The sequence below is a fragment of the Protopterus annectens genome, chromosome 12.part0 (assembly GCF_019279795.1).
Source record: "Protopterus annectens isolate FY-2018-M chromosome 12.part0, PAN1.0, whole genome shotgun sequence".
NCBI classification, from domain to species: domain Eukaryota; kingdom Metazoa; phylum Chordata; order Ceratodontiformes; family Protopteridae; genus Protopterus; species Protopterus annectens.
In genome coordinates this window covers 1364681739-1364708497 of record NC_056746.1, presented here as the reverse complement: position 1 = coordinate 1364708497, position 26759 = coordinate 1364681739, and the positions used below count along the sequence as shown (strand labels likewise).

The window sequence follows — 26759 nt, the reverse complement described above, 5'->3', positions numbered from 1 at the left end:
TGGCTCTACTCGACAGTGGCACAGGAAAATAATTTTCTTGGGTGGCAAAAGCCAGGATTCCTTTTTGGCTGGGCTTGTATAGGCCCTAGGGCTAATAGCCGAGTACCTACCTATGAACCTATGAACCTATAAATATAGCAAAATGTAAAGGAAATATCTGTGCATAGAACTGAGGACAAATATGTGCTGATATGTAATACTATTCACATTAAATTTAGCAACATGTACTAAGAATGTATAAGCAGCATTAGTAGCAATAATGTGCTTACATGCAGTAAAACAATTCTTACAGTCCAAAAGGGAAACAGTGTAGCAATGTATGTGGGGTACAGGTATTGGGTTAAGGTCACTAGCTGTAACAATGTGTATGGTAGATGCATACACAGAGATCATGGCAGAGAATTTAACAGTTCACAAAGCCTAATCCACAGATCCAGCAACTGGGTATAATTGTGTAGATGGTCAGTTATTACATGCAGTGCCAACAACAGAATTTAAAGACCAATAACTTCAGATATGTGTATGAGGAGCACATATGCATTACTAATGTGTATGTGTCTCTTATACACATATCTAAATTTATTAATAAAACCAAGTCAACACCAACCACAACACATAAAAATACACCACACAGTGTCTCCATAAGCAAACCCCTAAGGCAAAACACTGCACATTCAAACATCTTGGTCTTAGGAGACTCCATTGTGAGACATACAGATGCCCTCTTCACCAGGATGTAGAAAGAGAGGGTTACAGTCAGTTGCCTGTCAAGGGCCATGATTCACCAGATCATGAAGGCACTCAGGTCATAGGTTCATAGGTTCATAGGTAAGTACTAGGCTATCGGCCCTAGGGCCTATACAAGCCCAGCCAAAATGGTACTCTGGCTTTTGCCACCCAAGAAAATAATTTTCCTGTGCCACTGTCGAGCAGAGCCACAGAGGTGATCCCCGGGATGAATTTCCTATTTCCCATCCAATCATCAAGATTTTTCTTGAAGAGTGCTAATGAGGAGCTTTGTTTGATATAGATAGGTAGTTTATTCCAGACTATGGAAAGTCTCTGGGACACTCAACCACAATACCAGTATTGTGGGTGTGAATGACCTGAGATGTACCTTCCTGGACTATATGAAGGGAGACATAATAGACCTCTCTGAATACGTGTTGCAAGTTCTTATGAGCCTTGCATTGAGCAGCATTCTACCCTCACCAAGAATGATACCACAATGCAAACAGAAAATTATTGACTTCAGTAATTGGCTTAGCTACTGGTATCATTCCAAGGGGATCCAGCATTTGTCTGCCTACGATGACATAATCAACAGACTGAACCACTTTACCAGAGATGGTCTTCACTTGTTGCTGCTAGGACTTTGAATACTGGACAAGGCATTAGACACCTCACAGTCCCTTTTTAGGCAGTGCCAAACCAACAGACCTACCAGTTTAACAAAGTATTATAATTCCAAGCTGAAGTTACTACTGCTCATTGGTAGGAGTCTTAACAAGAAACTGCACTCCCTGGAAGCTCTCCATGCCCTGGAGAATCCTGACATCTGTGTAGTTACAGAGATGCACACCCCTACACACTGCTGCATGCATACCATTAGCATTGTCACTGTACACGTACCCTGTGTGCATAAATAGCATTCAGTAGAACGTGATGTAAAAAAATTTGTCTGAGCTGAATTCTACTGTAAAACTATGATTATTTAATACAATGTGTAAGGGGACTTGAATACACATCACCAGTGGCACTAAACATAGTGGTGTGCACAGAGAATACATGTACAGTGTCAACTAATGGTATTCATGCAGCAGTGTGTAGGGGTGTGCATGTACAACATCAGTGGCACCAGTTATAGCACTGTACATAAAGGGCACACACAGAGTTCTAATGACAGTGAAAGTACCTTGTCAGTGGTACAAAATATAATTCTGTGCACAGATGGCTTGTCCAGGGGTGATGGTAGGGGTACAAATGCATTTTGTTAGTAGTGCAAAATATAGTGCTGTACACGGAGGACATGTCTTCAGCACTTACATCAGTGAATGCAGCAATGCCCAGGGGTGTGAATGTATATTGTCAGGGGTACACAATTTAGTGCTGTATAGAGAGGATACATATAAGCTACTAATGGATCACATGCACCAGTGTTCAGGGAACGTACATGGATAAGTCAGTGGTACCAGTTATAGTGCTGTACACAGAAGCAGACAAACATTTCTAAAGGTAGTGAATTCAGCAATGTGCAGGGGATGAGAATGCATATTGTCAGTGGTACTAAATATAGTGCTGCAAACAGAGGACACATATAAGGGGCTAACAATATTCATGCAGCAGTCTTACCAATAACTTCAGATATGTGTATGAGGAGCACATACGCATTACTAATGTGTATGTGTCTCTTATACACATATCTAAATTTATTAATAAAACCAAGTCAACACCAACCACTACACATAAAAATACACCACACAGTGTCTCCATAAGCAAACCCCTAAGGCAAAACACTGCACATTCAAACAACTTGGTCTTAGGAGACTCCATTGTGAGACACACAGATGCCCTCTTCACCAGGATGTAGAAAGAGAGGGTTACAGTCAGTTGCCTGTCAGGGGCCATGATTCACCAGATCATGAAGGCACTCAGGTCATAGGTTCATAGGTTCATAGGTAGGTACTAGGCTATCGGCCCTAGGGCCTATACAAGCCCAGCCAAAAAGGTACCCTGGCTTTTGCCACCCAAGAAAATTATTTTCCTGTGCCACTGTTGAGCAGAGCCACAGAGGTGATCCCCGGGGTGAATTTCCTATTTCCCATCCAATCATCAAGATTTTTCTTGAAGAGTGCTAATGAGGAGCTTTGTTTGATATAGATAGGTAGTTTATTCCAGAGTATGGGAAGTCTCTGGGACACTCAACCACAATACCAGTATTGTGGGTGTGAATGACTTGAGATGTACCTTCCTGGACTATATGAAGGGAGACATAATAGACCTCTCTGAATACGTGTTGCAAGTTCTTATGAGCCTTGCATTGAGCAGCATTCTACCCTCACCAAGAATGATACCACAATGCAAACAGAAAATTACTGACTTCAGTAATTGGCTTAGCTACTGGTATCATTCCAAGGGGATCCAGTATTTGTCTGCCTACGATGACATAATCAACAGACTGAACCGCTTTGCCAGAAATGGTCTTCAGTTGTTGCTGCTAGGACTTTGAATACTGGACAAGGCATTAGATACCCCACAGTCCCTTTTTAGGCAGTGCCAAACCAACAGACCTACCATTTTAACAAAGTATTATAATTCCAAGCTTAAGTTACTACTGCTCATTGGTAGGAGTCTTAACAAGAAACTGCACTCCCTGGAAGCTCTCCTTGCCCTGGAGAATCCTGACATCTGTGCAGTTACAGAGATGCACACCCCTACACACTGCTGCATGCATACCATTAGCATTGTTACTGTACACGTACCCTGTGTGCATAAATAGCATTCAGTAGAACTTGATGTAAAAAAATTTGTCTGAGCTGAATTCTTCTGTAAAACTACGATTATTTAATACAAGTGCCAAACCAACAGACCTACCAGTTTAACAAAGTATTATAATTCCAAGCTGAAGTTACTACTGCTCATTGGTAGGAGTCTTAACAAGAAACTGCACTCCCTGGAAGCTCTCCTTGCCCAGGAGAATACTGACATCTGTGCAGTTATAGAGATGAGGTTCAAGGTTGCAGAAAGCACCCCAGCTACAATGCCTATCACACATTCAGACCACCCTCAGAAAATGAAAAAAAAATGAAAGGAGGAGGTATTTCCATTTACATAAAAAACAAATGCACCTCTAGATTGGTCAAGCAAGATAACTTGCTTCAGCTACCCTATGTCCAGCTTCATGGGGGAATCCACATCCAGCAACAGGCCAGTCACCAGTGGAGTACCACAGGGCCCATTGCTGGGACCCCTTCTGTTAGGGATATACTTCCCAGATGTCAAGGCAAAAGTCTGCTGATGACTGTAAGTTGGAGCCAATCACTGACTCCCCAGATGATGTTTATATCCTACAGAAAGGTCTGACACAGACTGCTGATTGGTTTCAGAGCCTTAGCCTCAAACTAAATTCATAGAATTGTATAATAATACCCTTTGGGAAATCAAATACCCCTGCAAATTATAACATTACAATATTGATAGCACCCTTCTAAGAGTGGAGCCAGTGGTGAGATCTGGGTACTCAGATAGTAATCTAAACTTTGACCATCATGTGTCCACTGTGGCAAGGAAATCTGTCTATGTGGTTCAGCTTATAAGTAAGGCCATGGCATCCAGATATAAGGATGTCATAATACCACTGTACTTGGCCCTCATCAGACCAATAATGGATTAGAATGCATGTTTTGGCATGTACCTCATCAGGCACCTGCAACAGTTGTAGCATCCTCAGAGGTTTCTCACCAAAGATACGAGGTATAACCAAGATTTCATATGTGGACCAATTAAAAGCCCTATCACTGTATTCAGTTTCCTAAGAATACAGATGGGTGATCTGCATGTCTTCCCTGCAATCACGTGGGCTTCCTCCAGGTGCCTGATTTCCTCTCACATTCCAAAGACATGCAGTAGGTGGATTGGACACTCTAAATTGACCATAGATGTGAGTGTGCATGTGAGTGAGTGGTGCTGAAAAACTATCATCGCAGGGATAACCAGGTCTAACCACCTGGTGGTGTAATCCTTGGTTCCAGATGATTGTCATTGTTGAAGTGACACTCTGACCCCATATGGGAAAAAGGGTCTGTGGATTAAGTTCATAGGTTCATAGGTTCATACTAGGCTATCTGCCCTAGGGCATTTATAAGCCTAGCCCAAAGTTTTGTGGCTTTTACCACCCCTTAAGTTTGAATGATACTATGCCCATTATTTTGCCGTGCCTCTGTCCAGCAGTGACACTGAGGTGATCCCTGGGGTAAACCTGCGATCTCCCATCCATTGGTCAAGATTTCTCTTGAACAAGGCCAGCAAGGTGCTCTGCCTCACATGTACCGGGATTTTGTTCCACAGCATAGGGTGTCTCTGGGTGATGAATCTGTCCCTCCAGCACGTCCTATTAATAACCGTGTTAAGGTTTAAGTCTCTTGCTCTTGTAGTTCTGATGGATTTGGATTTTTTGAGGTGGAGCATGTTCATTAATTCCGGGTTGGACATGGCCTTGTATGTCAGGCACAGGTCACAGAGCTGGAGTTCCTTCAGTCGGGCAGCATAAGACATATTTTTGAGACCTTTATCCAACTTTGGGCCTTTCCAATTGCTGCAGGTGTCGGGTAAGATACATTCGAATGGGGCATTGTACTTAATCATTGGTCTGATGGGAACAAAGACCTCCCTTGATCTAGATGTGAATCCCTTCATGATCAGGTGGGCAATGTAAAGGTCTTCCTAACTACTTTGGCGTGTCAAGCGAAAGGTTACTGTCAACCTGGGTCCCCAGATCCCTGATAACCTCTTCTGTGCTTAGTGGATTGCCACCTATATGGTAGCTAGGGGTAACCTTGTTTTTGGCTCTGGCACCAGTTATCCATTTCTATGAGACCCTTCTGAAGGATATCCATCTGCAAACTTTGTCAATAATCCTCCTGTGTTTGTCTGTACTTCTGAAAAGTAGATGCAGCAACTCTGACCCTGTGGGTTCTGTCACTTAGCCAGTTTGCAACCCATCTTGGCTGGTGAGTTTTTCAATGATACCCGTGGGGTATTGTGTCAAAAGCTTTTGCAAGGTCAAGGTAGGCTGTGTGGACTGCCTTGCCTCATCAATGTGACTGTTTAAAGGCATGATCGTTGGATCCAATGTCTGTAAGTTTCCATTATGATCCTCTCCATAGCTTTGCAGACCAGGCTTGTGCTGATGGGCTAAGATTAAACAGCTGGGTTTAATTCCTCATTGAGTTGGGACACCATCTGGTCCCATAGATGCTGTGTTTTTCGCCTTGGAGAGTGCAGTTTTCACCTGAGCATTTGAGATGTTTGGGGGCTACAGTCCGCTGGTATAGATATCTCTCCTTTTTTGCACTGAACCTGTCAGCCAGTATGTTGGCAATGTCTGTTGGTTCAGTGATTTTTACATCATTTGAACTAATTCTGAGCATATCTGGGCTCCCAGGTTTATAGCTAAAAAGGCCTTATGATTGTGCTTTGAGTCCTTAGAGACTTTTCTCTGAAAATTTGCGTTGGATGATTTTATGAGTGATTTTTACTTATAATGATCAAGGGTGTCTTTTTAAGGATTTTGCTCTATCTTGTAGTAGCTTTCTCCTTTTATTGTAGAGCTTGTTTATGGCTGGGGTCCACCAGACTGGAAAGAGTCTTTGTTTGGGATTGCCTGATCCATGCAGTCCTTGAGGTGCTGGTAGAAGGCATTTGTAAGTGATTCAGTGGCTTGGGTAATGGTTTCCGCTGGCTCTGGGGCCTTGAAGGAAACCACACCAGTCTTAAGAAGTGTGAAGTCAGCTTTTGAGAAGTTCTTCACTGTGGTCTTTTTTATCTGGGGTGGGGATGTGGACTCAGTGAGATTAGTTTATGATCTGATCTCACCAATGCAGTGTTGAACATTGTGTCCCCATGTTCGTGATGATGAGATCTAGTATGTTTTCTCCTCTTGTGGGGATGGTGACTACTTGTTCCATGGCATTAGAGTTTATGAACTCTAGGAACCTTTGGGCTAGAGTGTCGGGGCTTGAGTAATAATCCCAGTCTATATTCGGATAGTTGAAATCACCTAATATGATGGTGTTTGGAGATACATTTACCTCCTCCAGTGTTTTCAGGAAAGCTGTGTGAGGTTCCTGAGTTTGAGAGGGTGGCCTGTAACATGCTACAAATTGCAGAGCAGTCTTGCCTGCACCTGGATGGTCTCCGATGCCTCATGCATTGCCACCAACCTAGAGGTGTGGGTATCCTTGATGAATATGGATACCCCCCCTCCTTTCTTGGTGTGGTCTGGATTTTGGGATATGAGGTAAAACCTGATAGTGCGGGTGCTCTCAGGAGCCTTGAACCAGGTTTCAGTCACAGCACAGACATCGATGTTCTCCAAACTGAGAAGGGCTTCGAGTGCATGCATCTTGAGGTTGAGACTTCTGGCATTGAGCAGCATTACCCTTAGTTTTTTTTCTTTTTTGTGTTCTAGGGTGGTAGGTTTAGAATTTGAGCCTTGCCTAAAAAGGCACTATGGGGATCCAGAAGCCTAGGGGTGACAGGTGCAAGCCATCCCTTGCGAAGCTGGGGACTGGATGGATAGATGGACGGATGGAGATAGATAGATAGATAGATAGATAGATAGATAGATAGATAGATAGATAGATAGATAGATAGATAGATGGATGGATGATTGGATTGATCTGGATTGATCTGTGCCTGACCTACAAGGCAGTCTCTGACCCAGCCCTGACAGAAATGTTGCATATTTGCAAAACTAACTGCACAAGGGTTACCCACTTGAAAGATTTAAACAGGACCTCTGACATGAATAGATCATGTTGGAGAGACAGATATGTATCCCAGAGACTGGCCCTCTTCTCTGAAATAGGCTCCCTAGTCACATTAAGCAAAGCCCTTCACTGACCATTTTCAAGTGCAATCTAGACCGATGCTTGGGAAATCAGAAATTCAATCCTGAGGTGTCGGCCATGCCCCTTATGGAGAGAGGCAGTCTGCAAAAATTGTCAAAACCCTGCTTGCTGACCATTATCTGTCTCCTAGGGAGAGAAAATTGGGTAAAATCTGGGTAAAACGGACTAGGCTTGTAAGGGCTGTTGAGCCATTAGCCTAGTAATTTCCTATGAACCTATAATAGTATTTAGCATAATACATTATTTTGATGCACCAGGTTGACAAAATATAGTAACTCAAACCATTATAGGTCTGCAAGCATTTCAAACATTTTTTAATAAAATATTTTATTTTCCTGGAAATGTGATACATAACAACGGTTACAGCAACATATATTACATTAGCAATGATAGTTTTTAGCAGAGTATAAATATTCAAATGAATATGTAAGTTATAAGAATTCTGGTTTATTGAAAAAGTGCAGGTTGAATAGATTTTTGTATTAAAGCTGAAGTTAGCTGAATGCATTTTTTTCATATGTTGACATTCGGTAATGTATCACACCCCTTGAATTATAAAACAAAAATGTCCATCAGATGTTTTGTCCTATATGTTCGTTTTAAAGCTCAGTCTGTGGAAATATGTACTTCAGCACATGACACATGAATGGAACTCTGAGCAGTTGTTTGCTCGCACACTGATGCTTTACTTATAGCTTGCATGTATACTGGAAGCATGAGGCTTTAGCCTTGAGGGGCACAAAAGTTTTAAGAAAGCTTTCTTGAAGCTTTGATGACATAAAGGATAAAGAACAGGATTTATTGCAGAGTTTATCCAAAGCAGCCAAAATGAAATTGGATACCAATACTGCGATACACATGTGTTCTGACACGCTGCTCGAATGATCATAAGTAAAGTGTACGGTGCCCAGCAAATCCCAAAAATGCAAACTATGACTGCAAGAGATTTTGCAACTTTTCTGTCCCTGGACAGTCTGAATCGTTGATGAGCATTCTTTATTTTCTTTTCCTGACATAACATGGATGTCGACTTCCTGCCAGCTTTTTTGGAACTTGGCTTTTCCTCGCTGTTACAGTGACTAGACTCCATCTCACTCGTGCCTTCAAAACAGCTGTCTGATTCACTTTGTTTTCCTAGCATTTCAGAAGTATGCTGCTCATTTTGGTTTGAAATGTTCTGTTTATTTCCTTCTGAATGGACTTCCGGAGGCTTATGCTGAGATTTGCAGAAATGAAACAACACTGTTAACCCAAACTTTGCCTTACTTTTCTGAACTAAGGATTGGCTTGGAGTATCCAGCAAATTTTCAGAGTACGATTTGGTACGATTTCGAATATTGAGATAGATGCTGACATTGAAAAAAGTCACACTGATAAATGGTGCAAAAAATTCCAAACTTGAAGCTGTCATTAGGAAGTACCAGTTATCAGAAAATTCAGTGTAACAATGTCCATTGCAGACAATGCTTTTTCCTGCTACATACTCCCAAATAATAATGGCGGGTCCATACAGCAGGAATGCTAAGACCCATACCAGAATCATCTTGTAAATAGCATTTCTTATCTTGCATTGCTGTGCTCTGTATATGTGCTGAAAAACAAAATGTGAGTGTTGAATTAATAAACAGAAATATGTTATCACTTGACAAGTTCAATACTGTATACATACAAACTATTGCATTATTTAATTTTCTACTGTCAGCCCAATAATTTTACTGTCTGCATACACTTCCAGTGGTTAGGCCTACCCCTCAACTATTAGTGTATTTCATTGCAACCAAACATAACATTTAAAACCAGTGCCAGTCATTAGTTATGACGCCTGCTAGTTGCCTGTAGCTATCTTACTGGCCATTTGAGTTTTTGTACAAATTACTAATTGCTTCAACACTGAAAATCATTAACTTTATACCTCTAATCTCCTTTATCCTAAAAGAAGTCAGATATAGATCAAGCTTCATATCTTTTTCAGATTTCATAGGATCTCTGCCAAGGTCCTCCTTTGTTCTTCAGCTAACAGACTGGGGTTACTGTTCCTTGACTGCAGAATGACACATCCTATCAAGTATGCTCCTCAAAAGTATTCAGCATTCTGCCTCCCTTTATGCTCATCTTCACTATACATGCCATACAGAGAAAGAGGAAGAGAGAGAGAAAACAGTGTGGTGGATTGAGTAATAACATTAACTGGAAATCTGGAGAACTTAGTTGGTATCCTACAGGTGCCACTTACATGGTTTGAGAGCAAGAATAAGTCAATCAAACTTCTATGTTTAATCTAAAATTAGGCTTAGGTCCTTAATGATTCTGTTTACCAAATACTGTAATGTTAATAAATAAATACTGTATATGTTATCCAGCCATCTACCCATGAATCCATCCATCTATCCATCCTTCCATCCATCCATCCATCCATCCATCCATCCATCCATCCATCCATCCATCCATCCATCCATTCATCTCTACCCACCCATCCATCTGTCCATCCCTCCATCCATTCATCTCTACCCACCCATCCATCTGTCCATCCCTCCATCCATCCATTCATCTATACCCACCCATCCATCTGTCCATCCCTCCATCCATCCATCTCTACCCACCCATCCATCTGTCCATCCCTCCATCCATTCTTCCTTTCTTTCTTCCATTTTCTAAACTTGTTTACCTGGAAAGAACAAGGTTAATAACAAGCTTGGTAGGACAGAACAAAGTTCTTTATTCCTAGCAAGAATCCCTAGCTCATCCTGTTGGATCTTCAGGGATTCACAAAAAAAAAAAAAACCTGAGAAACAATATCATTAGCAAGTTCCCTAACTTTCCTGAGGCCTCCTCCCAGTGGATCATGCCTGCTTCACATCCTAATGAAGACACATGGAAGAATCTTCCATAGGGACCCAGACTTCCTCTGTTGACTCCTCTTAAACTGGTGGAGTAGTAGTTTTTCTCCAAGATTTGTTTCAGATCTATGAGATTGTTATCATAGAGATGGAGCCAGCAACCTTGTTAAAGAATGTTACTTCTGACACTTGCATGTGTTTGACCTCATCCGTTTGCCCTCAATGCCTATGACCATGAAAGGGCACATGGACGAACTGATAACTGGAGAGTTCATCTAATGCATCTCCTTCTACTTCAACATCACCATGGTACAGTATACAACAGCTGCACTACCAACAGTGCTGAGTGTACCCACTAGTCTCTGTATGGATCCCCTTTACCTCGTTGATGAATTACCTAAAAACACTCAGAATCCTATACTTGTGGCTAGCGCTGTTTCCTTCTCCTCACTATAAACACAAACTTGAGTGTACGCAGATCTAAAGGTTTCCTTCTCTCATTGTTTGAAAGGAACATCTGTTAATATGAGTTTGTAACTTTGATAGCATTCTACAAAATAAAGAGAGTTAAAGTGGCAACTCACATTGGATGTCTATCATGCCACCCCCTTAGTTCTCTTTAAGAGTCTTAATATCAAGCTTGTGCTGAAAGTAAGAGATTTTTGTTTATTATATATTATTATTATTTATTTAACAGGAAACGACTTGGAACAGAGCCAATTTTCAGCAGAGGCCCAGGGAGAAATGCTCCCGATATGTCTTTGAAATGTGGGAGGAAACCCGCATGAATGCAGGGAGGAAATGCAGACTCCACACAGAAGGCACCCCCAGGCAAGAATCAAACTAGAGAACCTCTGGTTGAGAGGCGATAATGCTACCGCTGCACCACTGCACCAGCCAAGATAATGAAAGATGATACAACACCAGATTCTTATTCTTGCTTTATGTTATTTCAAATTTACTTTTAAATCTGATTTCTTACAGTTACATAATTACTGAGTGTTAAGTGTGGTATTTCATATTATCATGTTTATATATTACATGATAAGCTCCAAAATTGTAATATTTTAATTATTCTTGTACTTTTTTACCATACCCGCAGTGGTGGTGCTGCGGTAGCATTGTCGCCTCACAATAAGACGCTGTCACGTTTGATTCTCAGCTAGAGCATCTTCTGCGTGGAGGCATGCGTGAATGGGCGTACCTTCATTGAAGGTTGTGCATCAAGGCTGGTAGCTCGGCATGTAAAAATCAACTACCAATCATTAGCGGACCGGAGTTCCGCTGTGGCGACCCCTAACCGGGAAAAGCCGAAAGACAGAACAACAACTTTTTTACCATAATTCTTTATTTTTTCCTATGGAAAGTACTAGATTTCTTTATCATTTGTTTGCAGTAATCATGTGATCACTTGTAAAATATATCTGAATATGTCTTATAGAGATCAATGACACTAAAGTGTGCAGCTCTGTTTGCAGTAAAGTGAATTTTCTTGAGTCTGTTATGGCATTTTCATTTTTCTTTCAAAGCTGGAAAATTATAGCAGCTATACCCTTTCATTCACTAAGCTCAAGAATTACGATTCTGGAGTCCCTACACTATGAAAGGGAGTTTTATTTGCTTCATTTTCTGACTGATACAACCATGTTTTCATAACGCTCTAGTTATGGCAACTCACAATATCGACGGTACTTTAGATGTCAAACTAGTGAAGAAAGCAATGAGAGTAGCAAGCAAACCAGCGTGTTTAATCCAGAAGCAAATGCTCACAAGGTACTGAAAAACTGAAAAGTACACACAAACTGCAAACCAACGGTGTTTAATCCAGAAGCAAACGCTCACAAGGTACTGAAAAGTACACACAAACTGCAAACCAACGGTGTTTAATCCAGAAGCAAACGCTCACAAGGTACTGAAAAGTACACACAAACTGCAAACCAACGATAACAATAAAGCAAACGCTCACAAGGTACTGAAGAGTACACACAAACTGCAAACCAACAATAAAAATAAAGCAAACACTCACAAGGTACTGAAAAGTACACACAAACTGCAAACCAACGATAAAAATAAAGCAAACACTCACAAGGTACTGAAAAGTACACACAAACTGCAAACCAACGGTGTTTAATCCAGAAGCAAACGCTCACAAGGTACTGAAAACTACACACAAACTGCAAACCAACAATAACAATAAAGCAAACGCTCACAAGGTACTGAAAAGTACACACAAACTGCAAACCAACGATAAAAATAAAGCAAACGCTCACAAGGTACTGAAAAGTACACACAAACTGCAAACCAGCGGTGTTTAATCCAGAAGCAAACGCTCACAAGGTACTGAAAAGTACACACAAACTGCAAACCAACGATAAAAATAAAGCAAACACTCACAAGGTACTGAAAAGTACACACAAACTGCAAACCAATGATAAAAATAAAGCAAACACTCACAAGGTACTGAAAAGTACACACAAACTGCAAACCAACGATGTTTAATCCAGAAGCAAACGCTCACAAGGTACTGAAAAGTACACACAAACTGCAAACCAACGATAAAAATAAAGCAAACACTCACAAGGTACTGAAAAGTACACACAAACTGCAAACCAACAATAAAAATAAAGCAAACACTCACAAGGTACTGAAAAGTACACACAAACTGCAAACCAACGATAAAAATAAAGCAAACACTCACAAGGTACTGAAAAGTACACACAAACTGCAAACCAACAGTAAAAATAAAGCAAACACTCACAAGGTATTGAAAAGTACACACAAACTGCAAACCAACGATAAAAATAAAGCAAACACTCACAAGGTACTGAAAAGTACACACAAACTGCAAACCAACGATGTTTAATCCAGAAGCAAACACTCACAAGGTACTGAAAAGTACACACAAACTGCAAACCAACAATAAAAATAAAGCAAACACTCACAAGGTACTAACAAGTACACACGAGCTGCAAACCAACGATAAAAATAAAGCAAACACTCACAAGGTATTGAAAAGTACACACAAACTGCAAACCAACAATAAAAATAAAGCAAACACTCACAAGGTACTGAAAAGTACACACAAACTGCAAACCAACGGTGTTTAATCCAGAAGCAAACACTCACAAGGTACTAACAAGTACACACAAACTGCAAACCAACGATAAAAATAAAGCGCTTTTCATCCTGCTCACTAGCAGGACTTCTTCAGATAAAAAATGTCATAAAAACTTCATCATTAAATACTAAATAAAAAAGTGGGCATTGTAAGCCACACAAGTTACACTCAACTTAAAGAGACATTGCTCACTGTGGTAAACAAGTTGTGATTTAAAATTCAAAATGCATGTTACATATATTTGCAACAAATTTCTAACTCTTCTAGCAAGATAAATAATCAATAATTAAGCAAATAAAAGGCTTCATTGTTAACAACAGTGCTAACAAAACTAAAATTAATTAAAGTTTGAAACAAACACTGAAGTTTTTTGAAGTCTGAAACAAACAGTTGTCACATTACTATTACATCAACAAAATGCCTAAATGCTAACAAATAGACATGTCAAGGGTCTAGAAAAACAGGTAGCGCAAAGACAAAGTGAAAAAACTAAGAAAAAACAATAAAATAATAAGAGATAATACTATTACAAGCCTGATAACATAGGTTTAAATGTTACACTTTCTTTTCTCTAAAAGGTAACAATGGTGTTGTGTATAAACATTTATGGTGTACTAGCATCTCAAATTCCTTAGTTTAAGTATACATGCCAAAGATACTACTTCATTCAAACCGGATTAAAACAAGATCCAGTACGAAGTTGCCAACACAATTCAAGTTGTTCCAATAATACAGATGTAGGTCCACCTCTATTGTCATCAAACACTGAGTCAGTGGCTCTAAATAATAAAGAATGGTGTGGATATGACACTATGTGTCTTGCCAGAGCATTATCTAAGCTTTGATTTCTGATTTTATACAAATGCTCGTAAATACATTCTTTCAACTTACGGTTGGTTTTACCGATATAGTACGCGGTACAACCCGCGCATTGGGCCACATAGACCACAGATTTAGACTGGCAAGTAAACTTAGAGTGGGTCTTGTAAATAGTGTTTCTAATAATTACCTCCTTGCCTGTACTCATGTGCTTGCAATAATTGCACATTTGGCATTTGTACATACCACATTTCCAATTTAAAGCTGGTTTGTTGACCTCTAATAAACTTTCCAAGTTGGTACCACACTTGTATGTAATTTGAGGGCTGTTTTCAAACCTGTCAGCAATATGGGCATCTCTTCTAATTATTTCCCAATTTTTGTATAGGATGTACTTTATCTCCTTAGCATCACTACTAAAAGGGGTAATCAGACTAATTGTGTATTCATATTTGTCAGGACGACTAGAATCAATAGTTCCAGTTTTATTGAGACTCAAACTAAGAATTGGCCTGTAAAGGCCTTGTTCTCTCTTAGTGGTGACTTCATCACAAATCATGTCTATCAGGTCCTCAAGGTAACCCATTTTGAGAAACATGTCCTTCAGTTTTTGACTTTCATATAAAAAGTCTGACTCAAGTGTGACCATACGTGCAGCTCTCACAAGTTGTCCCTTGACAACAGATTTTTTTTCTGGTGCCAAGGGTGACAGCTGCTGTAATGGAGAAAAGAATTGGAATATGTGTGTTTTCTATAGATTTTAGAAACATATGAATTTTTTGTTTTATCTTTGCTCAAATCAACATCCAGGTAAGAAATCTGGTCTGTGTCAAAGACAAATGTAAAATAAAGGAAGCTAGTTGTACTGTTAAAATAATCTACCAATGTTGTTGCATCATCCCTGTTACCGTTGAGTAGTATAAGGACGTCATCAAGGAAGCGGGTGTAAAAATGGATCTGTTTCTTTATGTCAGGTTTATTAAAGATAAACTCATGCTCCCATGATGCCATAACCAAATTTGCATAGCTAGCACCACACGGGGACCCCATTGCCACTCCTGTTTTTTGGACGCAGTATTTGTTATTAAATGTAATGTAATTGTTGTTCAAAATAATGTCCAACATTTCCTCTAATAGATTTACTTCTTCTGATGGTGCTCCCTTGGCCCTCAGTAGGCTACTGATCCGTTAAATCCCTTCATCATGTGGTATTGAAGAGTAAAGGTCCTGGACATCAATGGTTAAGAAATTCAAAGAATGACTATAGCCCAAATTGTTAATTTGGGCTAAAAATGACCAAGAGTCTTTGCAGATTTGTTGTTCCTGGGTCACATATTTTTTAAGGGTTTCATCTACCCATTTCACCCAAGAGTACGTTGGACTAGACCTTGCATCTACTAATGGTCTCACTGGTGGATTACCAATGTTTTTATGTAATTTGGGAATACCTAAAAGAATAGGAGTTCTAGGGGCTGGCATGCTAAGGTACTTAAAAAGGTCAGAAGTAATCCTGGCTTCCAAAAACATCTCGTATAAGTGTGATTTAATTTTAGAACAAGCTTGATTTAATTCATTATGTGATACGAGCTGGTAAGAAGGGCTATTGACTATCTCTTCCATTTCATTAATGTAGTGGTCAGTGTACATCACTACTAACCCACCACCCTTGTCTGAGATGTATTTTCTTTGTAACCCACTCATCTTCCCTCCCACATTGTGGTGTTTGTACTGAGAATGTTTTGGCTGCTGGTTGGATAACAATTAACTCTGAATTTACCTTACTCTGTTGTACAATGTTTGCCTGCCATTGCATCAAATATGTATTTCTTGTGACTTTGTATTTTTTTCAGGTTAGGTGCGATGGCTGTCTGTAATGGGGAACAGTTGCTTCCTTTCCAATGCCAAGAAGCAGATAACACAGGAAATTACAAGTAATTATATCAGCTTTAAACACACCATCAATATTCCCCTAGCTAAATGTCCTTTTCCACTCATTACAAGTGACCTTAAGCCTACTGCTAACCTCTGTTTGGCAGTTAAACTACTTGAAAAAATAGTATATGATCAAATTCTTGAGTATGTACAAAAATAGGGCAATCACACAGATAGGCAACATGATTCCTATCCTGACATTAGTGGTCTAACAGCTGTGTATTCATTAATGAATCATATCTTTACAAGCATCATTTCAAGATAAAATTACTAGAGCAACTTTTTAGATCTTAAGAGGGGTTTGTATCTATTGGCTATGTTATATTGCTACTTAAACTGTCATATGTAGGTTTCATTATGGAAATGGTACATTGGTTTGACAACTGTTTTGAAAACAGTACTTTTAGACTGGCTGGATCTTAGAATGACACTCAGTTTGGAATCAAAACATCAGTGGTCCCACTAGGTCCAATCCTGATTCCTCTGTTATTCTCACAGTAATTTAATGATCTACCCAGGAAACTGACAGAGATTAACTGTATAATGGGGGCAGATGACATTGACATAACCAGATCTATCAAAAGAGTATCCATTCTGAACAGGGAACTTTAGAAGGGTGCTGAATCTATATGGAAGTAGCTTTGTAAGAACAATCTGCTAATCAACACAAGTGCTATTTGGCATGTTTAGAAAGCTTAAAGTCATCAGCACTTCAGCACTGCAGACCCACTTCAAACCTCTTTTACTATCACTACTTAACAGGGGTACCCAGGGTTAAGCTTACCCCAAAACCTATCATTTCAACAACACACAGAACCTCAGGTCAATAAAGTGTTATCTCAGTTTAACATCTCATATAAAATACCTAAGTTATTGATCTCAGGCTATGCGAGCTGTTGCCGTAAATGTACTCCGTCCCTGCTTGCAGTGCTGTCTCCCATTAACTGCACTTCTCTCTGTACATAAACTTCACTCAGTCAGCCAAGAACAAAAATACATACCTCTCAACCTCTTAGCACAAATAAAAGTCTAAAATAATGGGGGACAAAGGCCCAAAAATAGGGACATATTTTAAGTATTGCTCTCATAAACTTAGAAAGTTGCTAGGATAATAGGTTTTGTGTTAGCATGCATTTTCTGAAGTATATAATCTGAAAGTCAAATGTGTGTCATTATTTAGTGACTTCAATTCTCAGTGATTTGACGGAAAGTCACAATTTTTTACTGAAAATATGAGGCAAAAATCTGGATATTCTGCAAAATTTGAGACAGTTGAGAGGTGTGTATAACTACAGATTTATACACCTCGCCACATCTCTCAACTGTCCCTATTTTGGAGGAACATTCTTACTTTCAGCCCTAATTTAGGATACCCCTGTTTTTGGTGGTGTGTCATTATTCTCAGGCTTGATTTACCCAGTTACATACTTTTCTGAATCGCCCTCATCACAAGTGATTTTTTGATGCCATCCAGTGCACAGAAAAACACACTATGTTACCAACATATTAGTGGCAACAACAATTTAAAGAAAAGAGACACATTTCTTACATCTCTCTCTTTCTAAAGCAAAAATAAATGACCTTATGCAGTAGAATATTGTGATACAGTTCATTAAAGACTATAGATCTTACACTGTCAGTTTAATAATGCGTTTATATTTTTTCATCATTTTATTACTCTGTTTTTAAACATATGTTTCCTACTGAAAGGGATAAGAGTTGTGTGCTATTTGGTATTCAACTTTTATGGAAATTAGTTCTCCAGATTTTGGATGCTCCTATTTTCCAAGGGCCTTTGTTCCTATTTCAGCATTTGCAGGTTGAGAGGTGTGCACCTGGCTAACAAAGTTTGAACATCACTCTGCTACTCTCAAACAAACAGCTACCTGTTACAGGTGCAGCTACCTTATTGCACAATGCACCAGTCTACAAAATATTAAATGATGGTTACTGTCCACCACTCCTCAGCAGCCTGCAGATTAGAAACCAGTCCTGTACTCCTAGAAATAATGACGGTATTCAGTTATACAGGCCTTCATTTACACTAAGTATGTATTGAAGAGGTTTATCCAAAATAGTTCCAGCTGGCTAAAAGAATCTCTAAAAAACATTATTAAAATAAGCCAACTACAGCCTTTCAGAAAACAGTCAGAGACCATGTGTTCAAAAACGTACATGCAATTGGTATTCAAACATGGAATAACACAATGGTACACTGGTTTGTGGGTTCCACTGTACTTGTGGATTCATTAAAAAATGTGCAGGATTGGTCACCAAACATTTGTCTGTTAGACATTTCTGAAGTGTGTTCTCTTCTTGGGGGATTCAATGACTGCTCCCATCTTGCAAACATCTGTGAATTTGGTCAGTCAGAGGCCTTTGACATTGGCTTTGACATCCCAGAAGTAGATGCCAAAGAAGAGTGGACCCAGCACAGAGCCTTGATGGACTCCACTGGTTACTAGCATTTTCCTGGGGTTGGTCTTACTCATCCTAACCTCTAGAGTCTTAGCCATGAGCCAGCTAGCTATCCAATGTGTTAGTTAGTGACAATATCCAAGTGGGGTATTGTATCAAATGCTTTAGTCAGATCTAGGTAGGCAATATAATCTACTTCACCTCACAATATTATATATTTTCCCATCATCCATTGCCATAGTGACCTTTTCAAAGAAGCCCACCAGGTTCAGTAAGCATGACCTTCCTTTGACAAAGCCAAACTGGGATGTGTCCAGTGTCTGGACATGTTTTATTTCCTTGCTGATGATTTCCATGATAATTCTGTTCATGGTTTTGGAAATGAGACCAGCCATATTAATGAACCTGTAGTTTCCAGTATGTGTTAAAGGTCCACCCTTATAAAGGAGATGACCATCACAACCCTCCATTCTCCTGGTACAAAGCTTATTTTAAAACTATAGTTAAATAGTTACACCATGGGTCCTGATAAATCACATTCTGGACTATTCAGAAGACATCCAGGGGTGTTATCCTGGCCCATTTAGGCTCTGTTCTTGGCTTTAGCAAGAGCAGTCAGTACATGCTCCCTCATTACTTGGAAGGGTTATGTTTGAGGGTATTTCTTCAGTGATGGTTTGGGGTGATAGAGGGGTAAAGTTGGAGCTGAATTTCTCCACAGGTTCATATATCCACAGGCTTGGTGAATGTGGCACCATTAACCACCAGTTCGGCACATTGCTGGGTGCTGTCCTTGTTGTTTCTGACATAGCCAAAGAGGGTCTTATGGTTATCTTTCACCTAGGAGGCTACCTTAAGCTTAAAGTTGGGTTTCCTTGATCTAATTAACTCTCTCAGTTGCTAAATTAGTTTGATGAGAGAGTTTTTATCTTTGTGAGAATTACTCTTACTGATTTTTGGCATATTTTTTTTCTTTTGTTGTATATTTTTTTTAACTTGCAATGCCATCAGGGTGGTTTGTTTCTGGGGCTACTTCTGAGCTTACTTCTGGTAAGCACAGCATCTTTTATAAGTCATTCATAGTGCTTCAGCTATAGTACTGCATACAAATCCAGAGGCCTTCAAAGAGAGCAGTATTAGGATAGATAAAAGTTATCAAAAGAATGGAATGATTGTCCTATAAAGAGAGGCTGAAGATGTTGAGCATGTTCTTAGGCATCTATATTACAACACTGAAGCTTTAGTTCATCGAATATCTAAAGCTCGATCTTGTAATATTGACAGCTAAAACTGTCGAACGGCAGATTTAACCAAGGGAAATACTTCCCTTGGCCGAATCAAAAAAAAAAACTTTATATCCAAAATCAAGTGGGAGGCTTTGCTCCCACACCCCCCCCCAATTTGGGGAACTGTGCCCCCCACACCCCCCTACCTAAATATACCAACTCCAAGATCACTCCAAATTGGAGAAACGGGCATACTCTACAGAACGGCCAAGGGAAGTGTTTCCCTTGGTTAAATCGGTTGTTTGACAATTTACGGTTTCAATATTACAAATTCAAGCTTTAGTTATTCGATTAAGTAAAGCTTCGATCTTGTAATATAGAACCGTTCTTAGTGGATCGGAAAACACAGACACACACACACACACACACACACACACACACACACACACACACACACACACACACACACTATAGATGCAAAACATAATTAGTAGTAGGGTGGGGAGGAGTGATAGGGTGGTGAGGAGTGGTAGGCCGTAGAGGAGGAGTGCAAGAAAAGTGAAGAGAAAGGGCTAAAATGTTATGGCCGGCAACGAGAGAACAATGATCAGATCAAATATGAGGTATTACTACTTTACAGAAAAGCTGCAGTCGAAAGCTTAGCCCTTATCAAGATGTTATAAATGACACTATGTACAAGTATAACAAACAGGATAGACAGGGTTAGAGAGTCTGCTTGGGTGACACCATGGATAAAAAATAGCTAGGTAATATGTGCAGAATTTTTTTTAAAAAATAAAAATAAAAAAAAAGTCCACTGAAATGACAGATGAAAAATATAACTCTCAACCTATTAACCCCAAAAATCTGGACAAAGTATGACATAATGGGGGTACTAAGGTCCCAAAATAGAGACAGATTTTAAATATTGCTCTTATAAACTTTAAAAGTTTCTAGAATAACAGGGCATATGTTAAAATGCGTTTTCTAAAGGATATGAAGTCTGAAACTCACATGTATAACATTATTTACTAATTTAATTCCTCAGATCAATCCAGTGATTTGCCAGAAAACCAAAACATGTATGAGGAACAGACTGAAGTTGTGAGGTAAAAATTTGGGAATTCTGCAAAAATCTGTACAGTTGAGAGGTATCACTGAGAAGGTAGTAGGTTAGATTACATGTCACTGCTAGCTTGGATTAATTTCAACAGTTTTAACTGACTTTGAAGAAGTATCTTAAAGGAAAGATGACACAAAATTAGGGAAAACTATAAAATGGTTGATGCAACTGAGTTGTGGGGGTAAGGTATGTACATGGTTGGACAGGTAGAGTTGTCCAAATCATGTATCTTTTATTTTTGATATTCACTTTTTCCAAATCAGGGTTGCAAAGTAGCAATGCAGTGGGCTCTGTGACAGCTCCAGGCTTTACCAATTTAATTGTAGGTTATTTGGAATTGTAAAAGTTCAGCATTTTGAATGATATGTTTGTTTGTGTCTTTTGGCTTTTCCCGGTTAGGGATCACCACAGCAGAACTCCAGTCAGCTCATAATTGGCAGTAGATTTTTACATGCTGGCTTGCCGGGCCTAACGTACAACCTTCAACGAAGGAACGCCCATTCACGCATGTCGCCACACAGAAGACGCTCTAACTGAGAATCGGACGGGCAACGTCTAACTGTGAGGCGACAACGCTAAGCACTAATAAACCTTAGCACTACACCCCCCATACTGTAGAGATGGACAAGGCCATATATTCAACCTTACCAGCCAATCAGTAAAACAATTCACTGTACCTATCCAGGCATGTCCAAAGGGCAGTTTCAGGTGTACTCTCCAGTCCAACTGGTGAATCTGGGCATTTTGAGGCAATGTTACAACTGCCATATGTACACAGATGGGTCCATTTTGTAATTTTGAAATACTGAAATCTTTAAATTCAGTATTTTTAACCTACAAAGCTGCAGACTCATATTTTCAAAACCGGCAGAAGAGCAAAATTCAAAATACCAAAGCATGGATACTTTGAATCTCTGCTTCCAGCGGTATGGTGTGTGGATGTTTGGGTTTAATTTTGGTAAGTTTGTGTGTGTAAGTATGTTGGTTAGGGGTTTAGTGTGTGTAAGTGTGTGTTGTGACTGTTATGTGTGTGTTTGAGTGACTGTAAGATGTGTGTGTGAGTTCTGTTTGTGTTTCTGTTTGTGCAATCTCAGAGTTAGAATACATAAGTAGGGGTGTTGGGGGTGCAGGGGGGCTTGCCCCCTGCTTACACATAGTTTAGATGAGTTTGTTTGGCTGTGGGGGGGATTTGCGTGTATGTTTATCTGTGCACTGTATGTGTAGTGTAATTACGGGATTTTGAATTTCGCGGTTGTGTGTTTTCGAAGTTGTGAGTTGTGATTGTGTTTTTGGCTTTGTGGTTTTGTAATACTGAATTTCAAGATTTCATTATTTTGAAATTACAAAGTGGACCCACACAGACAACCCTCTCCTCCTACTAACAAACACTAATACATGCGAGAGATGTAATTATACAGCCAAACCGGAGGCTAAGCTCTCTCAACCCAAGACTGGACCAGACAGTCAAGAGGCGAAGGGAATTACTTGCATCACAGCACCAGTCTCACATAGACCTATGAAACCAGTACCGGCAAAAAACACACATAAATACACTTAAACATACTCGGAGGCTCTAAATAAAAATCTGCATAAGCAACAGAGACCTCCAAAGCAAACACCCAAGCAACTTTCACTCCCCAACACAAACTATGAACCACATACTTCACAAAACCAGTGTGCCTCATATTCACAGCCCTTAAGGCAAAATAACATACCCAACACGCTAGTAATAGGTGACTCTATAGTCAGGCACACTGACATCCCACTCACTAGGCTGAACAAGGAGAAGGTTACTGTTAGCTGCCTGTCGAGTGCCAGGATCTGCCACATAACACAAGCACTCAGGTCACTCCAGAACAAGTACAAATACGACTCTGTCATTGTCCATGTTGGTGTGAATGACCTGAGCCATACCTTCCTGGACTACATGAAAAGAGACATGGAAGAGCTCTCTAATCATGTAGCCCAGGCCGGGATGACCCTGACCCTGAGTAGCATTCTGCCCTCACCAAGAATGATATCACGGTATAAAGAAAAAATTATCAATTTCAACAACTGGCTAAGCTTCTGGTGTTATTCAAAGGGAATCCAGTGTCTGTCAGCCTGGGATGACATGCTCGACAAACCACGCTGTTTCGCTAGAGATGGCTTGTACCTGTCACCCTTAGGCTTTTGAATACTGGCCAAGGCTCTTGCCACCCCCATAGTGCCCTTTTTAGGCAAGGCTCAAAAGACAAACCCACCACCGTAAATAGCACATATAACAAAAAACTGAGGGTAATGCTACTCAATGCCAGAAATCTAAACCTCAAAAATACATGCACTCGAGGCACTCATCAGTATGGAGAAAATTGATATATGTGCAGTAACAGAAACCTGGTTTAAGGCTCCAGAGAGCACCCCAGCACTTCCAGGCTACAACTCATACCAGACATTTCGACCCAGACCAAAATACAAAAGGCAGGGGTGTATCCATATTCATCAAGGATACCCACACCTCAAGGTTAGTAGCACAGCACAATGTTTCAGAGATCATCCACGTGCAACTAACAACGGGCAAAACTGCAATTCAAATTGTAGCCTGCTACAGATCACCCACCATGTCCCAGGACCCCCATTCTTCATTTCTGGAAACACTGGGAAACATAAAGGTCCTACAAAACACCCTGATATTGGGTGATTTCAATTACCCAAACATTAACTGGGAGAACTACTCAAGTACTAACTCCCTTGCCCAAAATTTCCTAGAATTTATAAACTCAAATGCCCTGGATCAACTGGTCAACACCCCCACCAGAGGTGACAACATATTGGACCTGGTCATCACCAATATGGGTGACTGGTGTTCAACACTGGAGGTCAACCCCTCGCTGGTTAGATCTGGCCATAAACTAATCACTCTGGATATCCACATTCCACCCCCACCCCCGGTCAAAGAAACTATCGTGAAAAACTTTTCAAAAGCAAATTTCACATTACATAAGACCGAGGTGGAAAGTTTCAAAGCCCCCATGCTAAAGGATAACACTGCCCAAGCTGCAAAGTCCTTTACTAATGCACTCTACAGGCACCTACAAGAATGCATGGATCATGCTATCCCATGCAAAAACAAGACTCACTCCTTCAAGAAAAGGAAACCAGTCTGGTAGCCCCTGCCATAAACAAGCTATACAATAGGAGAAGGAAACTAGTACAGAAAGGAGCAAAATCCCAAGAAGGGAAGACATCCCTGTTCAGTATTAGCAAGAAACTATGATCCCTCATAAAATCGTCCAAGGTGAGCTTTGAAAGAAAACTTGCAAAGGACTCCAAAGATAACCACAAGGCATTATTTAGCTATGTCAAGAATGTAAGTGGCAATTCTCAGATCTGCTTGGAGTTAATGCAAAATGGCACAAAATACACTGAATCGATATCGCCAACATCCTGGCAGACAAGTTCAGTGCAAACTTCACCCCCCTCTCACCCCCAAAAGGGCCCATAACTATACCAGAAGAATGTAGTGCCCCTGAAATCACAGACAGGTTAAACAGCCCTCTCCAAAGCCAAAAACACAGCATCAATGGGACTGGACCGTGTCCCAGGCTGTGTCCTACACAAGTACAAAGATGAACTAACCCCTCACCTAAACACACTGTTCAAACTCAGCCTTTCCACAGGCTACATGCCCATGAAGTGGTGCACAGCAATGGTTATTCTGCTCCACAAAGGTGGAGCCACAACAGACCCCAGGAACTATCAGCCTATAAGCCTGACTAGCTTGGTCTGCAAGGCTATGGAGTGCATCACCATAGATCTCATTAACAGAGACATTGGGAACCTCCAAACACTGGACCCTTCCCAGTTCAGCTTTGTTAAGGGCAGATCATGCCTCCTAAACCTGGTGGACTTCTTTGAGACAGTTACCAAGGCTATAGACAAGGGAAAGGTGGTCCACACAGCCTACCTAGACCTTGCAAAGGCCTTCAACACCATCCCCCGTTCTGGTATTATAGACAAGCTCACCAGCCTGACCATAAACCCCTACGTCATGAGATGGGTTGCCAACTGGCTCATGGACAGAATCCACATGGTAAGAGTTGCAGGAGCTAGGTCTGACTCTAAACCAGTTACAAGTGGCATTCCCCAAGGCTTAGTCCTAGGACCTCTCCTGTTTGGCATATACTTCTCAGAGGTACAGGCAAGCACAGGAGGTCTATGGCTGACCAAGTTCGCAGACAACTGCAAACTTGGGGCTATAATTGACTCTCTGGCTGACACAGACATCCTCCAAAAGGGTCTCACTGAGACAGATACCTGGTACCAAAACCATGGCCTCAAGCTAAATGCCAAAAAGTGCATAGTTATCCCCTTTGGAAAAAACAAAGTACCCACAAACTACCACATAGGTGGTAGCCCACTAATTACGGAAGATGTAATAAGGGATCTGGGGACCCAAGTAGATAGTAATCTCTCCTTTGATAATCACATTGCCAAAGTGGTTAGAAAATCCTTCTGTGTGACCCACCTAATCACAAAAGGGTTTGCATCCAAATCAAAAGAGGTCATTGTGCACCTCTATGCATCACACATCAGACCCATCATAGAGTACAATGCCTCATTTGGGAATGTACCTTACAAAACACCTGCAACAGCAGGAAAGACCACAGAAGTACCTCACCAAGAGGATCACTGGCCTCAAACAGATGCCCTTTGCAGCTCAACTAAAGAAACTCCAGCTGTACTCGGTTGCATACCACCTACTCAGAGGTGATCTATGCCTGACATACAAGGCCATGTCCACCCCAGAATTGATGGGCATGCTCCACCTAAAGAAATCCATATCCCCTCGAGCCACACGCTCTAGGGATTTAAACCTCACTACAGCAATAAATAGGACATGCTGGAGGGATAGATTCCTGTCCCAGAGACTTCCCATGCTTTGGAACAAGATTCCAATCTACATTAGGCAGAGCTCCTCACTAACATTCTTCAAAAGAAATCTTGACGAGTGGATGGGAAACAGAAAGTTTACTCCGGGGATCACTTCAATGGCTCTGCTGAACAGAGGCACAGGGAAGTAATCTAAGGGGGCGGTGAAAGCCAACACATTCTGGCTAGGCTTATAAATGCCTTCGGGCAGAAAGCCTAGTACCTACCTATGAACCTATGAACCTATAAGAAATTTTAACAACAAGCAAATAGGCAAATAAAAGGAACTGTACTTTTCAAAAAGTATAACAAAACAGGCAAGAAAGGACTGTGAATATCACTCACAGAAAAAACAGTTTGACACCGATCTTGCTTTACGTAGGATAATGGGTGAAAAACTTCTGTGTATATATTTTGCTGCATTTTTTTTTTCTAAGCATATATTGAAATAAATGTGAAAAATGCCAATAAAGGTCTGTAAGAACGTAGTGAAATACACTAAATGAAACACTGAATTATTCTGTGTGGTGACTTAAAAAATGTCATCAGGGAGATCCACATCTCTTAAAGGCCCTGTGCACTTAAGTGTTGTAGCACTCTTTTTAACTTCCCGTATGTACTATGGCATGTGGCGCCTTCAATGACGTGCTGCATTTTCCTCACATTTCTTCTTCTTTTATATAGCACTGTTTTAAATATTAAATCTCTTAAAATTGTTTATCCTTTTGATGACACCACTGAATG

General features: G+C 40.4%; 1 protein-coding gene across 1 annotated transcript in view; it reads right to left on the bottom strand.

Annotated features, from left to right (window-relative positions):
* Nucleotides 1–7918: 7918 nt before the first annotated feature.
* Nucleotides 7919–26759, bottom strand: part of HRH3 (histamine receptor H3) — a 69445-nt gene continuing 50604 nt past the window's right edge. The window contains exon 3 of the mRNA XM_044090415.1: nt 7919–9222. Coding sequence (XP_043946350.1) covers nt 8317–9222 — 906 coding nt within the window. The 3' untranslated portion in view covers nt 7919–8316. The remainder of the gene's footprint in view (nt 9223–26759) is intronic.